General features: G+C 50.3%; 1 protein-coding gene across 1 annotated transcript in view; it reads left to right on the top strand.

Annotated features, from left to right (window-relative positions):
- The window catches only part of LOC113629362 (OTU domain-containing protein 7A), a 177,722-nt gene that overhangs the window by 159,681 nt on the left and 1,273 nt on the right, over window positions 1-16,768 (top strand). The window contains exons 9-11 of the mRNA XM_027123778.1: window positions 14,493-14,607; window positions 14,783-14,867; window positions 15,964-16,761. Coding sequence (XP_026979579.1) covers window positions 14,493-14,607; window positions 14,783-14,867; window positions 15,964-16,761 — 998 coding nt within the window. The remainder of the gene's footprint in view (window positions 1-14,492; window positions 14,608-14,782; window positions 14,868-15,963; window positions 16,762-16,768) is intronic.

Below are 16,768 nucleotides of genomic sequence, written 5' to 3'. Positions count from 1 at the left end.
TTCAAGCCCATGGGAATGAATGAGAAACTGCCATGTTTCTCATTATTTCTGGCTCAGTTCATCACTGTCACCTTCTTGACCAGCGGATGCTGCGTTCAGATCCATCAGGGGCCTGGTCAGAGTGTGTGAGCTCCCCACCCCTCAGCAGCTTATGCGTGGGGGTCCTGGGACCTATTGTAGCTGGTGGCGGACTTTTTACAAAGTAATATTCTGCAAGCTCTGTAGATCCAGGTCCCAGCAGATGTTTGGAACGTGACTAGTCTCTCGACTCCTCTCCAGGGGAAGGGGTGGTCCCACTGGGAGGCCCAGCAGAACAAAGAGCAGGCCCACTGTATGCATGGTCGAGAGCCCCCAAAACCTGCCGTGGGCGCCAGCTGCTCTGAGAGCAAGGTCTGGGTCTGGGGATGAGCAGCTGGCCGTGGTCCAGGGGACAGGCTGTGGGCGGGCTCCAGCTCTCTTGTGTACAGCCGCACGGGCCTGAGCCACGGGGAGGTTCATTCAACAAGTGTTCAGTGTGACAGCACACTTGTGACAGTGACAGTACCAGACAGCCCACACCTGGCATGGTAAGAGCTTGGAGTTGAATTCCTTCCATCCCGGGGTCAGCCAGGCCTCAGGCATGGGTCTGAGCAGAGCTGAGCCTCACCAGGTGAGCTGGGCCCCAGAGACAGCTCATAAGTGGCCATAACAAGCTCCACTACCAGGTGCCCCAAACTCAGGGGCTGGTGTCCTCAGATTGGAGGCCTTAGGAAGGAGGGCCGGGGGGCGGTGGGGCTCTTTGTCATGCACCTGCTGGCCCCATCCGTTCTCTTGCCTGCAGCCCTCCTTCAGTGCGGCAGACAAGAAAACAGAGTCCCAGCCTGTGCCCTCAGCTCGGCTAGGAGAGGGACTAAGAAAGCACAGTAACACCAGTTTCTAGGATGGAACCAGGCATTATTCTCTGAAGCCAAGATAAGAGACTCTCAGACCACAGCTGGGCCCAGGCTCAGGACCGAGCCACCAGGCCTGTGGTCTCGGAGCCTGGGGAGGAGGCAAGGGTGTAGGACACAGAGCATCAAGGTCCAGGGCACCTGCTGGTCCCCCACTGCCGAGCAGAGCTGTCGCCCTGCCCCAAGCAAAGGACACCTTGTGGAGGGCGCCCCCCACCCCGGACCTCCCAGCACCCTGGGATGGAGGCCGACAGGTACAGTCATCACAGGCCCAGAGAGAGCAGCTGTCTTGTTCTTGCGTCTGAGGAACAATGTTCTGGGAGCCTGAGAATGAGACAAAATGTGTTGTAGGATGTGACATGGGACTGCCTTCTTCCCGCCACTCCCTTCCTTCTGCTTGGCCCAGTGCGTCTCATCTGAATGTGTCCAAGCTCCTGGCGGCTTAAAAATTCCATGAGGTGTCCTTTAAACCTCTCGTCCTTCCCTGTGTTGAAACTATGTTGGGAAAGAATCCACTGCTCCCTTACAGCTCTCTCTGCCTCCCCCGCCGCCCCGCCCCTGCCGCTGCTGAGGTTGGCCGGCTTCTAGGAAGAACCCCGCTGTGTCCTGCAGGCTGGGGTTCCCGTGGGGAGAAGGCAGGGCTTGCTTGCAGTGGGCAAGCTTGGGCTGGAGGGATTGGTCAGGTGTGGGCAAGCTGAGTGGGCAAGGCTTTGCCAGCGCATTTTGGGACTTTCTGTAAATAACAGTTACCCGTACTTTCGTGGTAACTTCCACAGATGATTGATGGTCCCCTGCTTTCTCCATGGGGAGGATGTTAGTCCTTTGCCCCCAGGACACCTGCACCCTAGTTCTGCAGCTTGCAGGAAGGATCCTCCCATGCCCACAGCATGGTGCCCGTGGCCTCCCTGTGCCACGTCCTCAGATGGCTCTGCAAAACTCAGACCTGGGCTGAGTCTGCACCCCACAGTCACGCCAGTACTTGCAGGCACTTCCTGTGTGCAGGCCTGGTCTAGGTCCTTTCCAAGGGCAACGCTTGACCCTCTGCATGTTCTGTGCCCACCTGACAGAGGAGGACACTGAGGAAGGAGGGCCATCCCCAGGGAATGGTCACAGCCGGTGAAGGGTCACTAGGGCAGGTTAGTAGGGTGGATGGTGCGACTTCCAAAAAGCAGACTTGGCCAAACAGGGTGATAATCAGGGAACAGGCATCTCCCAGAGACAAGGTCCGGGAAGTGGTACCCAAGCCACAGTTTGCTTGGGATATAAAGGCAACTCACACCTGGTGACTTAGGGACCTTCAGGATGGGAGAAGGTGGGGGAGGGGTGCCTCGCTTCCTGGGAGATGTTAATACCATCTGTTTCTATTCTTTTTAAATAGATAAATATATATATATAGTAATTATTTCAATAGTTTTTCCTCCTAAATGCAAACAGCCTGAGAGCCTCTGGGGCACATCCAGGGGCCACATGGGGGTCAGGGTGCCCTCATGGTGTCCCTGTGCCTTCCCTAGGGGTTCCCGCTTAGGTGACCCAGAGAGCTGCGTTCTGCTGCCTCTAAGGAGCCAGACGGAGGAGGGGATGCTGATGTGAACAAGGGGCTTGGACAGTGATGCCCACGCAGCTGTCAGACAGCTCTGAAGGCTGAGACTGACATCCACGGATGATCACACCAGAGTTTGTAGTTTATTTACTGGAAACAGACTCAACACACCCAAAATGTGATATTTGAAAAAAAAAAAAAAAGTTTTTGCAAGAGCAGCCTGAAACTTTATCTCTTGCCACTTAGAAACAACACCCCACGTTTACAAAACTGAGCAATTTGGGAATTTTGTGGAGCCAAACAGAATAACCCCACACACAGGACATGAACTCTGTCTTCAATCTGTATTTTATGCACAGCTCATAGTTAAATTAAATGCCAATCTATATTTTATGATTTCTCGAACCATATATGATGTGACATTTCATTTCCAGTCTATTTGACGACAAACTGTGCTCTTTCTTACAGGATTGATTTATAATAAATAGCACCTGTCTCCTATTAAGTAGAAATTGGTCTTAGGCCATGAATATTATTAAATATTCCATTTAAATGGATTTTATAATATAATTTTGTTAATATAGCCATCTAAAATAAAGTGATTTTTACTTAAAAATCACTTCTTCATCATATTCTAATCAAACTGGCCCATCTGTGGACCTGTCTGAATACAACAATGGGAGGAATTTCGTACCAACCCACCTGTTACTGGACATTATAAGAATCAGATGAACTCATGGTAGCAAGAAGGCTTGTAGAAACCAGAAAGTGCCTAAAAAATGCAAATTCCCTGCATTGTCTTTGCAATCAGCCTCCTTCCTCTTCAGCCACCTTCTAGGCTTGCAGTTTGCCACTAAAAGACACACTCGGCCTGGGCGTGCAGAGCCAACTTGCCTCCCCGCGTGGTCTGCAGGCAGCCTTGCTGAACCGCTCGCCCCGTTCCTTTGCTGCTCCTGCTGTAGCCTCGAGCATGGCCCCTGGAGGCCTGGGCCACACCTGCAAAGGCCCCTCACTGTTGGAGAAGAGGAAGAGTCTCTGGGGGCATCCAAACTCTTAGCTCAGACCCTGCACCCCAGGGCCCAGGGACCAGACGAGGGGTGTCATCTTTGACATTGTTGGTTCTTGACCCAAGAATATCTCGAAGGGCCCCTACGTGACCAGGAGCCATGTGTGGAACTTCAAGGCCGTGAGCTCTGTCCTGGCCTTGCAGGGGGACGCAAATTCAGAGAGCTGGGTCTTGCTGATCAAATGCCCAAGAGTCCAGTTGTCCACCAACACCTGCGTCACCCCAAGGACCATCAGCTCTGGAGCCTGAGACTCAGTTCCAGAGAGATGCCAGCTGTGCTCAGCTACACGGAAAGAACTGGCCAAGGGTCTTTCACGAGGAAATCGGGGCCTGGAGAGATGAGGGAGCAGGAGGCACAGACACAGGCTCCCCCAGGCCTCCCCAGGGTGTCTAAGCCACAGAAAGAGTGGCCCCAGGAGCACCCCCAGCCGCCATCTCCCCCACTCCTGAATCAGCCCAGCCCCCATCTCCATATGAAGTGCCGTCTCTCCCTCAGGCTGCCCCAGGCTCCCTGTGGACCTGCAGGCTTCTGATGGGTGGTGTCAGAACAGGACACGGCCTTCATCGATCCTCCTGCAGAAGAGAAGGAAAACAAAGCCCCAGGCACCTGTCCTGCCCCCTGGACATGGGGAGGGAACCTCTTGGTCAGCCAGCGTGACAGCCTGCTTCTGCTCTCCGAGAAGCCCCCCTCAACACCGTCCCCCAGGGCTGCGTCTGATGCATGAGAGGACACGTATCCAGAAGAAATGGCCGGCTTCCTGATAACCTGAGTCCGCTCAGAGTATTGTCTCTCGGGACGTTTTTGTGGGGAAAGGGTCTGTGGGAAAGAAAGCATCCTGATCAGAGCCTAGTGGGTGGTCTGGGGCGTGAGGCCATGGGCAGCTCATCGAGCAGGAACTCACCACTTTCCTTGCGTTTGTGGAGGGGACAGGGCTGCCATTGCTTTGCACCTCGAGGTCTCATGAAGCAAATCCTCATAAAGCAAGTCTGATCTTTCCCAGAGGCGCAAGGATGCAAGGTTCTCGCGCAGCCAGGGACTCTACGTCAGGCCCGCTGGAGGTTGTTCTCAGGCACTGGTGAGCCACAGCCAAGGCCGCCGTGGGGGTGGGAGCAGGGAGAGGAGAAGGATGACAAGGACCACCCTTCGGAGGCTCCTGTTCTTCACTGGCCAGATCCTGGATGTCTTGAAGCCAGATGTCCTGTCTTTCTCATCTTTGTGTCTCCAGCACCAAGACACCTGGGAGGCAATTAAATGTTGAATGAATAAATGAATGAATGAACGAGATTAGATGCTCACGATCTACTAATTTCAGATAATTCAAAAAAAGGCAGGGTGACACAGTAGTGGAAGACAAAGTACACAGTGTGGAGGAAGGCAGACCTGCTTTTCAATCACAGCTCCAGCTTTGGCTTGGAGTCACTTAGGTACCAGAGTTTCACCTCCTCTTCTGTAAAGTTGGAGCAAAAATCCTGTAGCTGGTGTAAGACTTGTAAGTAATGAATGTAGAGCTCCTGACACAGTACCTGGTATTGACGGAGAGTTAGACACAGAGATCAATGGAACAGAATATGGAACCCAGGAATAACCCCACAATATATGATTTTGACAGAGAAACAAAATAAATTCAATAGAGGATGGATAGTCTTTTCAAACAAATGGTGATGAAGTGATTGGACATCCATAAGCAAAAAAAAAAAACAAAAACTTAAACCCAAACCTCATTTATACAAAAATTAACTCAAAATTAACCATAAAGTAAATGTAAAATGCACAACTATGGACCTAGAGGTAGGTGAAGAGTTGGGTTTTTTTAATATAAATTTATTTTTTTTTTATTCATTTATTTTTGGCTGCATTGGGTCTTCGTTGCTGCACACGGGCTTTCTCTAGTTGCGGCACAGGGGGGGCTACTCTTCATTGCAGTGTGCGGGCTTCTCATTGCGGTGGCTTCTCTTGTTGCGGAGCACAGGCTCTAGGCGTGCAGGCTTCAGTAGTTGTGGCATGCAGGCTCAGTAGTTGTGGCTCGCAGGCTCTACAGCACAGGCTCAGTAGTTGTGGCACATGGGCTTTGTTGCTCCGTGGCAGGTGGGATCTTCCCGGACCAGGGATCGAACCCGTGTCCCCTGCATTGTCAGGCAGATTCTCAACCATTGCGCCACCAGGGAAGCCCCAAGAGTTCTTATATATGTCTCCTGTTTGTTCTGTGTCTCTGGAGATCCCTGACTAATAGAACCACAAATCTGTTGTTCATCTCTAGAATTTTGTCATTTCCAGCATGTTGCATAACTGGAATCATACAGAGAATGCAGTCTTTTGGGATTGGAATGATCCCCCAAAAAAGATGAAATTAATAACTTGGACCTCTGCTCTGCAAAGAGAAAAAGAGAGGGGGGGACAGGAAGGGAGGGAAGGAAGAAAGAAGGAAAGACAAGTTGGGAGAAAATATCTGAAAACCACCTATCAACAAAGGACTTACATCTAAAATATACAAAGACCCCTCAAAACTCAATAGCAAAAAAAATCTCCAAACCATCCAAATAAAAAATGGGAAAAGACATGAACAGACATTTTACCAAAGAGGATATATGGATGGCAAATAAGCACATGAAAAGATGGTCAACATTAGAACCACTGTAAGACGTCCCTACACACCTGTCAGAATGACTAAAATCTTAAAAACTGACGACACCAAATGCTGGAGAGGATGTGGAATAACCAGATTGCTCCTGTATTGCTGGTGAGAATGTAAAAATGGTTCAGTGACTCTGGAAAACAGTTTGGCAGCTTCTTATAAAAGGAAACATCACTTACCATATAACCTAGCAATTGTAATCCTGGGCATTTATCCCAGAAAAATGAAAAGTTATGGTCACACAAAAGCCTGTACACAAATGTTTATAGCCGCTTTATCTGTAATATCCAAAAACTGGAAACAACCCAAATGTCTTTCCCGGGTGCATGGTTCAACATACCGTCTATGCCACAGAATCCTACTCAGCAATAAAAATGAATGACTATGACTCATGCAATTACTTGGGTGGATCTCAAGGGAATTATGCTGAAGGGAAAAAACCAATTCCCAAAGACTGCATTCTGTTTAATTCTAGATCTATAGCATTCTTGAAATGACAAAATTATAGAGATGGAAAACAGATGAGTGGTTCTCTTAGTCAGGGATGTCCAGAGAAACAGAACCTATGGGATACATACAGATACATATATAAGAGGAGATTTATTATAGGAATTTGTTCACATAATTATGGAGGCCAAGTTCTACCATCTGCCAACTGCGAGCTGAAGAACCAGGAAAGCCAGTGGTGTAATTCAGTCTGAGTCCACACGCCCAAGAACCAGTGGCACCGATGTCTGCGGGCAGGAGAAGATCAATGTCCCAGCTCAAAGAGAGCAAATTCCTCCTTCCTTGGCTCTTTTGTGCTATTCGATCCCTCCATGGAATGGATGCTGCCTGCCCATGTTGGTGAGGGCAGTTCTCTGTACCCAGTCTATCAATTCCAATGCTAATCTTTACCAGGACCACCTCCCAGACACACCCAGACATTATGTGTACCAGCTCTCTGGACATCCCCTAGCCCAGGCACGTTGATACATAACATTAACCTTCACAGCTGTGGACAGGGATTAGGGACCGATAGGATTATTTAGAAGCACACTGTTTAAATTGCAAATAGTTAAGGATTCTCCAAATATCTTTCTTGGTTATGGGTACATAGTTTTATTTAGTTATGGTCTGAGAACAAACTTTTTACGATTTCTATTCTTTTAAATCTGTGAAGGTTGGCTAAGAATATGTTCCACCTTGGTGAATATTCCATGGGGTCTTGAAAAGAATGCGTGTTCTGCTGTTGTTGGGTTCCATAAATGTCCATTAATTCAAGGTCTCTGATGACATAGTTCAGTTTTCTATATCTTTGCTGATTTTCTAATTGTTCTGTCGTTTCCTAAGGGAAAAGTGGCAGTCTCCATCCATAATGAATGTGCCTTTCTCCTTTCATTTTTGTTAGCATTTGCTTCATGTACTCTGAAGCCCATGCACACATGTAGGATTGTGATAGCTTCATGGAGAACTGTAATGTTCTTCTATATCTTTGGCAACTGGCCATGCACTGGAGCCACTCCAGTTTTTTTTTTATTAGTATCTTTTAACCTATGTATGTCTTCATATTTAAAATGGATTTCTTACAGTCAGTATATACTTGAGTTTTGCTTTTATATCCAATCTGACAATGTCACTTATTAATTGGTACATTTTAACTATTTACGTTTAATGGTAGCTCTTTTCTATTTGTTCCATCTGTTTTTTGTTCTTTTTTTCTCTTTCCCTGTCTCCTTTTGCTTACTTTTTTATTTAATTTTTATTGGAGTATAGTTAACTTACAATGTTGTGTTAGGTTCAGGTGTACAGCAAAGTGAATCAGTTATACATATACATACATCCACTCTTTTTTAGATTCTTTTCCCATATAAGCCATTACAGAGTATTGAGTAGAGTTCCCTATGCTGTACAGTAGGTCCTTATTAGTTATCTGTTTTATATATAGTACTGTGTATATGTCAATCCCAATCTCCCAATTTATCCCTCCCCTGCCCTTACCCCCTGGTAACCACAGATTTGTTTTCTACATCTGTAACTCTATTTCTGTTTTGTACATAAGTTCATTTGTACCCTTCTTTTAGACTCCACATATAAGTGATATCATATGGTATTTGTCTTTCTCTGTCTGACTTACTTCACTCAGTATGACAATCTCTAGGTCCATCATATTGCTGCAAATGGCATTATTTAGTTCTTTTTTATGGCTAATATTCCATTGTATATATGCACCACATCTTCTTTATCCATTTTTCTGTTGACAGACATTTTGGGTGCTTCTATGTCTTAGCTATTGCAAATAGTGCTGCTATGAACATTGAGATGCATGTATCTTTTTGAATTATGGTTTTCTCTGGATATGTGCCCAGGAGTGGGATTGCTGGATCATATGGTATTGGGTTGGCCAAAAAGTTCGTTTGGGTTTTTCCAAACATCTTACGGAAAAAACCCAAACAAACGTTTTGGCCAACCCAATAGTTCTATTTTTAGTTTTTTAAGGATCTTTCGCTTCTTTCATTGGTGTTAATTGGGCTTCTTAATGGTTCCATTTGTCTCCACTGTTGATTTACTATTATACCTGTATTTTTAATTATTAGTGATTTCCCTAGGGTTTACAGTGAACATCTTTAATTACTGAGACTCTGTTTTCAAGTAACATTCTACTTCATGTGTTGTATACAGATCTCATGACAATGTATTCCCAACCCCTCCTTCCCATCCTCTGGGCTATTATTATCAAGCTCTTTACTTTTACATGTGCTGTAAACATGTAATACACTATTGCTCTCTTTGCCTTACTTCTCAGAGTAATTAAAAGGAAGAAAGCTGAATTTTATTTTCAAATTCATTTATTTTATTTCTATCACTTTTCATTTCTTTGTGTAAATCCAAGTTTCTACTGGGAACATATTCTTCCCCTTAAAGAATTTCGTTTAACATTTCTTAGTGCAGGTATACAGAGGACGAGTTTTCTCGTTTTCGTCTGAGAAAGTTCTCCTTCGTGCTTCAGAGCTATTTTTGCCGTGTATAGAATTCTGGATTAGCAGGGTTTTTTCATCCAGCACTTTAAAGATATAACTCCATTGTCTTCTGTCTTACCTGTTTTATCATGAGAGGTCTGCTGTGATCCTTAGAATTGTTTCTCTGTATGTAATGTGTCTTCTTCCCCTGCTGCCTTCAAGATTTTCTCTTTGTCTTTGGTTTTTAGCAGTTTGAATATACTATGTATACAGATTTGTTGCTGTTGTTTTTCCTGCTTGTTTTTTTCTTAGCCTCTTTGATCTGTGGTAGAGTTTGTCATTCATTTTGGAAATATTTAGATAAATAATGTCAGCCATTATTTATTTAAATACCTCTCCTGGTTTTTTTCTGTCTCTCTTTTCCTTCTGGGATGACACTGACACAGATCTGCTGCTATCTGATACTGCCCCGCCGATCTTGGGTTTTCTGTTCTGCAACCCTCCCCCCACTTTTTTCTCTTTCTGTTTCAATCTGATTAATGTCTATTGACCTATCTTACTGTTCACAGCTTCTTTCGTCAGGTGTGTAAAGTCTACTGATCAGCCCCTCAGTCATTCTTTACTTCCATTATTGTGTTTTTTTATTTCTAGCATTTCGATTTGACTCTTTCTTACTCTCTGCTGAAATTAACCGTCAAATTCTGCATGGTATCTACTTTTTCTATTAGAAGATTGTTTTTAATTAGTTGTTTTATTTTTTTAATCAGTTGTTTTATTTTTTTAATCTTTATTAACTTTGTTACAATATTGTTTTATTGTTGTTATTAATCAGTTGTTTTATTTTTTTAATCTTTATTAACTTTGTTACAATATTGTTTTATTGTTGTTATTAATCAGTTGTTTTATTTTTTTAATCTTTATTAACTTTGTTACAATATTGCTTCTATTTTATGTTTTTTGGTTTTTTGGCCACAAGGCATGTGGGATCTTAGCTCCCTGACCAGGGATCAAACCCGCACCCCCTGCATGGGAAGGCAAAGTCTTAACCACTGGGCCACCAGGGAAGTCCCTAATCAGTTATTTTAAATCACATCCTATAGTTTCGATACCTGTGTCATATCTGTCTTGTTCTGTCACCTGTCTTTTCTCTTGTCAATGTGTTGGTTTTCTCCTGTCTTTTCTTATGCCGAAAATGTTTCGTTGAAAGCTAGCCATCTTGAGTAGGGCAATAAAGACTAAGGCATATCGTTCTGATTCCTTCCCTTTTGCTGCACGGGGTTTGGATCAGCCTAGTCAGGATCTGATGCTGCCCTGGTTATCCAGCCTTCAAATCCTTCTAGTTGTATCTTGTGTTTATGGTGGGGCTGGTATTTCTCATTGTCTCCTGTACCTTTGTGCTGAGCCTCACCTCAGTGAGGGTCTCTCTCCATATTCTTGCCCCTTTTCTAGCAGCTTGTTAGCCTGGGTGCAGGAGGCAGAGCCCAGAAGGGTAATGTTTCTGTTGTTCTGATTAAGCCTCTATCTTAGGTGGGTGCTGTGTCCCTGGATCTGGGGGGAGGGAGTGACTGCAAAGGCCCAGTGCCCTAAGACCAACAGTGTGTGTTGCCCTGCTCTCTGCAGTTCCTTCCTTAGCAGATGGGAAAGGTCCGTGAAGGACACTTTCTCAGAATTCTGGCCAGTCTTTTTGTGAGCACCAGGTCAGGTCCCATGGAGAGGGGCCTGCAAGTTCTTGTGAATTTCCCTTATGTCTGTGGCCCCCAAGGTTCTGTATTCTTTCACTAGGCTACACCCTTCCTTTACCAACTTGTTAACAATTTTAGCTGAATTCTTCTTAGTGGGGTCCAGCTTAGTGGGGTCCAATTAAGCTCATGTCCATCCCTCCTCAAAGGCACCTGTCTTTCCACCTGTGGCTGGCCAGTTGCCTATGACTTCAGCTCTCAGACGGGTTAAAGGAAAGTTGTGAATCTGCAGTTCGTCCAGCTTGTTGTTATTATACTGGTGGGACATTGCTCCTTCGGCTTTTTACAGCCCAAACAGAAACCAGAGGTCTCCACTCGTTTTTGGAAAATAAGTACTGAAAATTGGTTGCTGCTTCGGTTATCCTTTGTCCAGGCTAGTTTGAGATGATGCCTGTATGTTTCCAGGTTAAAAGATAGAAGAGAGTTTTTTCAAAGGGGAAAAAAAAGGTTGCAGGTTTATTTTGAAAAGTATTTGCTGTTCCTGACATTTGCCACCAGAGGGCAAGTCACCGCATCACTCCCCGCCTCACTGGGTGAGCCCAGGTTTCCAACAGGGAAAAGTAAGTGTGTAAAGTGAGAGGCAGAGGCGACGAAAGTACCCGAGGCTCACAGAGGCCTGTTTTCGAGGCCGCTCTAGGCTGTACAGCTACAGGTGGGGCTCCTGGGCCCTGCAGCCCCAGCCCTGACCGGCAGGCCACAGCTGTGCCCTCGGCACAGAAGACGCCTTCTGACATCCAGGCTGAGAGGCTGCCAGGAGCCTGCTGGGTGGTCAGGCTCTAGCACCTGCAGGTGATTCCAACCTTCTGCTTTGTGCGTTGGGGGGGGGGGGGTGGGGGGGGGGGGGTCGGGGGGGGGAGTCCAGGAAGTCCGTGCCAGCCCAGCTACTGAGTGTAGGAATTTCCAGGAGCCCTTTGGTAGGGAGGCTGAGGGGGGCTGTATAGCTGTACTACTTTAGCTGGTTTATCTGAAACAAATAAACCAAAATCACAGTGGCTTCATGTGATAGGAGTTTGGTTCTCCTGTAGATAAAGTCTAAAACAGGTGTTCCTGACGGGCAGGCAGGTCCCCTCCAAGTGGGGAGTCAGGAGCGCATTCCTGATATCTTGTAGGGCCGCCATGATCAGAAGACATCACGGCGGGAAGGGGTGAAGGGGAGAAGGCGCACCCACCCCACAGCCACATCGCCCAGGGCTTCCCCCAGCACTTCTGCTCATGTCCCATGGGTGCGAATAAGCATGTGCTCTTTCCTAATGCTAGGGTGGGGGCCTGGGCAGGTGCCCTCAAGGCACCTCTCCCCTGGGAAGGTGGACAGCCAGACCCCAAATCGCCCACGTTGCACCCAAAGAAGCTGCTCCTAACAGGTCATTCTAGAACAATGTTTCCCAGATTTGCTTGATTTTAAGACCCACAGAGGATGCTTATTTAAAAGAGTCCTTGGGCCCGTTTCCTGGACACTGGTTTGGCCATCTGCATGGCCATCTGCATGGCGCCTGGAGTGGGTGCCTTTACCAAGCCCTCCAGGGAGCCATGCTGCCCTGTCTACAGAGGGAGCCTCTACCCCCTGCCCACACCCATGGGTGGGAAGCCGGGGCAACCCTCTCTCTGTTGTCGTGGTGACCCTTGGAACTATGGGACTAGCTCCTGGGTATGGCCCAAGGGAGGCTGGTCCTGAGCTATCCTGCAGCCCTCCCTGGGTGTGACTACCCTGCAGCTCAGCCTGGGGAGGGGCAGCCTGTGTGTCACAGCCACATCAAGGCTGGACTGAGCAGTTTGTGGCCTAGGCAGACCAAGTGGCCCCTGACCTCCCAAACCTGAGCACAGTGCCACCCAGCCACATCGAGATGAAAAGGAAATTCTGGAGCAAAGCTGTGTTTCCCTTATATGAGGGGTTAGGGGCTGGGGTAGAAGAAGAGGATTATTTGTGTGTCTTTAGCAACTGGAGGGCAGCACTGAGTCAATGTTTCTGATTTCTTACCAGAAAATCAATTATTAACGGTATTCAATCGTAGATTTTATGTATTTATTGTTTATTGATTTGTCTTTTCTGTTTTTGCCATGATTCCCTTGTCATGAATCTTGGGGAAGTGACACCAGGTTCATGACCAGCATGGGGTGGGGGAGGGGGGAAGTAAGGAGAAGGTAAGGTAAACCCCAGGAAGGAGCAAGGCCCCGTGCATCCTGGAGTGGTGCCTGGGGGCTCAGTGTCCCCAAAGATGGGGCTCTCGGTGCCAAAGGAAAGCAGCGTGTGGGAGGCCCCATGTGTTCAATCAGGCACAGGCAACATCTGGCCGCCAGCATAGGAGCAGGAAAGAGGTGCTCCAGGGCCTGAATAGGCAAGGATAAGCCTGAAACAGGGAGGCCCCCATCCATGAGCTTTCAGCTCCTAGCCCACTTCCCCCGCTAGAAAGGGGCCCGGCCACAACTGCCTCCTAAGCCAGTGCGACAGCGGAGGCGAGACCTCCCTGTGGAGGCCGCAGCAGGGTCTGAGTGTCACACCTGAAGGTGCACCAGGCCCTGCACCCACACGTGCCAGCCCCAGCGTTTGGGCAGGCTGGTTCCCCAGGCAGCACTCAGGGCAGCACCCAGTGCTCTCTCCACCAGCCACTGGCATGGAGCCCAGCTCCAGCAAACATAGCAGCTGGCCTGGCGGAGCCCCAGGCTGTGCTACTCTGCTGGGGCCTGATGCTCAGGTGAGGCCTGCAGGGGAGCTTAGTGCAGTCCCCACGCAACGCTGTGCCCAGAGGGCAGAAACAGGATGGCTCCTGTCCTCTCCCCGCATTCTTTCTGCCCCTGACAACAAGAGTAAGCCCATCACTAGGGAGCTGATCCCACCAGGCTCAGAAGCTCCCAGCAGATCCCAGACAAACCTGTAAACAGCAGCCTCCAGCCCAGCCTTTCTGAGGAGGGCCCAGGTTCCCCCAGGGCAGGGGTGTGTTTTGATGAATCCATCCCTGGGTGCAGTGTGGAGCCCATCTCTCCTCACTGCCTTGTCCACCTACGCGTTCCCTCCCCAGAAGGCTCACTGGTCAGCCCTAGAAAAGCTTGCCAAAGCTCCCTCAGCCTGCTGTTCACCCTCAGGGTGCTATCACCACCTGACAGCCTGAGCTGTATGTCACCTGTTCATCCTGTCCCTAGTACAGGATGTGAGCTCCCTGTGGCAAGGGCCACAGGGTCCGTGGGTCCCGCAGCAACACAGAGCAGGTGCGCAGGCAGTCCTCGCTCCCCTTCTCTGGGAGGAGATGGGCGGGCCTGGCCCCAAGCCCCCTCCCAGGTGACCTTGCTCACTGCGCTGTCTGGCCTGGGTCGTTCGTTAGAAACCACAGAAGCAGTAATAGCTGTTTTTTGTCTGCTGCCCAAGGACGGCACCTGTCTTTTGACCCAGGTCAAGCCCAGGTCTCCAAATGCTCTTCAGCCTCCACAATAAAGAGGAAACTTTTTAAACTGTTCATGGTGCGTTTGAAACCTCCGGCCTTAACACCCCTCCTGGCGTAGAGGTCCTGTGTACAACTCCATTCGGTTTCCTCAATCATGGAGACACCTGGTCTCGGTGGCCTTTTCCTGTCTTCCCTAGGGGTCACGGGGACTTCGAGCCTCCCGTCCCCGCCCCCGAGCCACCTGGCACGGGTCTCTCTCTTTTGCGTTCCAGCCGTGATCCCCCTGACGGATTCAGAGCACAAGCTGCTGCCTCTGCACTTTGCGGTGGACCCCGGGAAGGACTGGGAGTGGGGGAAAGACGACAATGATAACGCCCGGCTGGCCCAGTAAGACCCTACCCTGTGTCCCCTCCCCTGGCGCCCTACGGGGCGGTCTGTCTCCGGGCTTCCCAGGGAGGGGCTGGACACGGCGCCCCTGCTCCTCGGGGGCTGGCTGGCTGCACTGGCGGGGTGCGCGAGGGCGAGCTGGGGCGCATCTCACTCGGTGTTCCTCTCTCGATAGCCTGATCCTGTCGCTAGAAGCCAAGCTGAACCTTCTGCACAGCTACATGAATGTGACGTGGATCCGGATCCCCTCTGAGACCCGGGTGAGCCTGGCGCGCGCCGGGACGGACGGCAGGCGCACTCGGCCCGGGGCGGGCAGGCGAAGTGCATCCCAGCCTTGCCCGCGGCCCCGCCGCCCTGCCGCCCCGGCTGGACTGCAACGCGTGCCTCTGTGCGCCTGTGCCTGCGAGTCTGGACGTAGGCGCGCGCTCCGGCTAGGGGAGTTTTTGTCCCCTTACTTTCTCCAGAGCGACAGGAATAAACACGCCCACTCAGAAAACAAACCGTAGGCAACTCACAACACAAAACTCTCTCTTGCCGAGATGGGAACACGATGTGCTGCCACGGAGCGGAATTAATTATAAAACTGTGTGTGGGTCCTTGGAAAAGGCAGGGAACGGAGGGCGCGATTCCTCGGCACCCCCTCCTTTTCTTCTTCTCTCCCCTCTTTTTCTCCCCTCCATGAGGAGAGGGCTGTGAGACAGGGGGCTGGCGCCCCACTTGGCCCCCTCCCCCAGGGAGGACCCATGCTGGCCCTGCCTCCAGATGCTAAGAGGGATTCGCTTTAAGTATCTGACTGATGTTTTTGTGATCTCAGTAGTAAAGTCCCAGGAAAAGGGATTTGTTTAAAAAACAAAAATTACAAATAATTGGCCCTCCCCAGACATAAATTTACTTACCCATAAAGTCGGGCTCGTAACGAATATTTTTTAAGTTTCATGAGGAAAGCAAGGAAGGCAGTGCCTGGCACACAGTACCCAGGACAAACTGGCACTGCTCAGAGTGCTTTGCACTCCAGCGTTTACGTGTATCTAAACTTCACAGGGCTCCCTGAGGCAGGTCCCGATACCCCATGTTACTGATGGCACGAGTGACAGTGGGTGGCAGTCTGGCTCCAGAGTCCAGCTGCCTGGAGTATGTCATGACGTGGCTGTGGGTGTTCTTTTCTCACCCCCACGAGGGCTGTGAAGGCAGCGGCTCTAGATCGAGAATCAGGAGACTCTCAAGCTGGGACACAGCTCGGGTTTCGGGCAGTGAGGCCGGAAGCCACACCGCGGCGGCGGGGTCTGCCTCCACCGGCCGCGTGGGGCCAACTGATCTCTAACCTCCTCCCGTCCCTGCCCTCCCTCTCCCCTGCAGGCCCCTCTGGCGCAGCCGGAGTCCCCGACGGCCTCGGCGGGGGAGGACGTGCAGTCCCTGCCCGACTCGCTGGACTCGGACCGCGACTCGGTGTGCAGCAACTCCAACAGCAATAACGGCAAGAATGGCAAGGACAAGGAGAAGGAGAAGCAGCGCAAGGACAAGGACAAGACCCGCGCGGACTCTGTGGCCAACAAGCTGGGCAGCTTCAGCAAGACGCTGGGCATCAAGCTGAAGAAGAATATGGGCGGCCTGGGCGGCCTGGTGCACGGCAAGATGAGCCGCGCCAACTCCGCCAACGGCAAGCACAGCGACCCGCCCGAGCGCGGCAAGGAGAAGAAGGCCAAGGCGCGCAAGGGCAGCAAGGAGGAGTCGGGCGCCTCGGCCAGCACGTCGCCCTCGGAGAAGACCACGCCGTCGCCCACGGACAAGACGGCGGGCGCGTCGCCGGCCGACAAGGGCGGCGGGCCCCGCGGCGATGCCTGGAAGTACAGCACGGACGTGAAGCTGAGCCTCAACATCCTGCGCGCCGCCATGCAGGGCGAGCGCAAGTTCATATTCGCCGGCCTGCTGCTCACCAGCCACCGGCACCAGTTCCACGAGGAGATGATCGGCTATTACCTGACCAGCGCGCAGGAGCGCTTCAGCGCCGAGCAGGAGCAGCGGCGCCGCGATGCCGCCGCCGCCGCCGCCGCCGCCTCCACGGCCAAGCGGCCGCCGCGCAGGCCAGAGGCCGAGGGCGCGCCGGGCCCGGAGCGCGCCTCGCCGGGCCCGCCGGCCGGGCCTCCCACGCAGCTGGTGCTCA

The sequence above is a fragment of the Aethalodelphis obliquidens genome, unplaced genomic scaffold (assembly GCF_003676395.1).
Source record: "Aethalodelphis obliquidens isolate GAN/ISIS:26980383/991018 unplaced genomic scaffold, ASM367639v1 scaffold26, whole genome shotgun sequence".
In the NCBI taxonomy this organism is placed as follows: Eukaryota; Metazoa; Chordata; class Mammalia; order Artiodactyla; family Delphinidae; genus Aethalodelphis; species Aethalodelphis obliquidens.
Note: the sequence above shows the minus strand (reverse complement) of the source record. Positions and strands in the feature narration are given on the sequence as shown.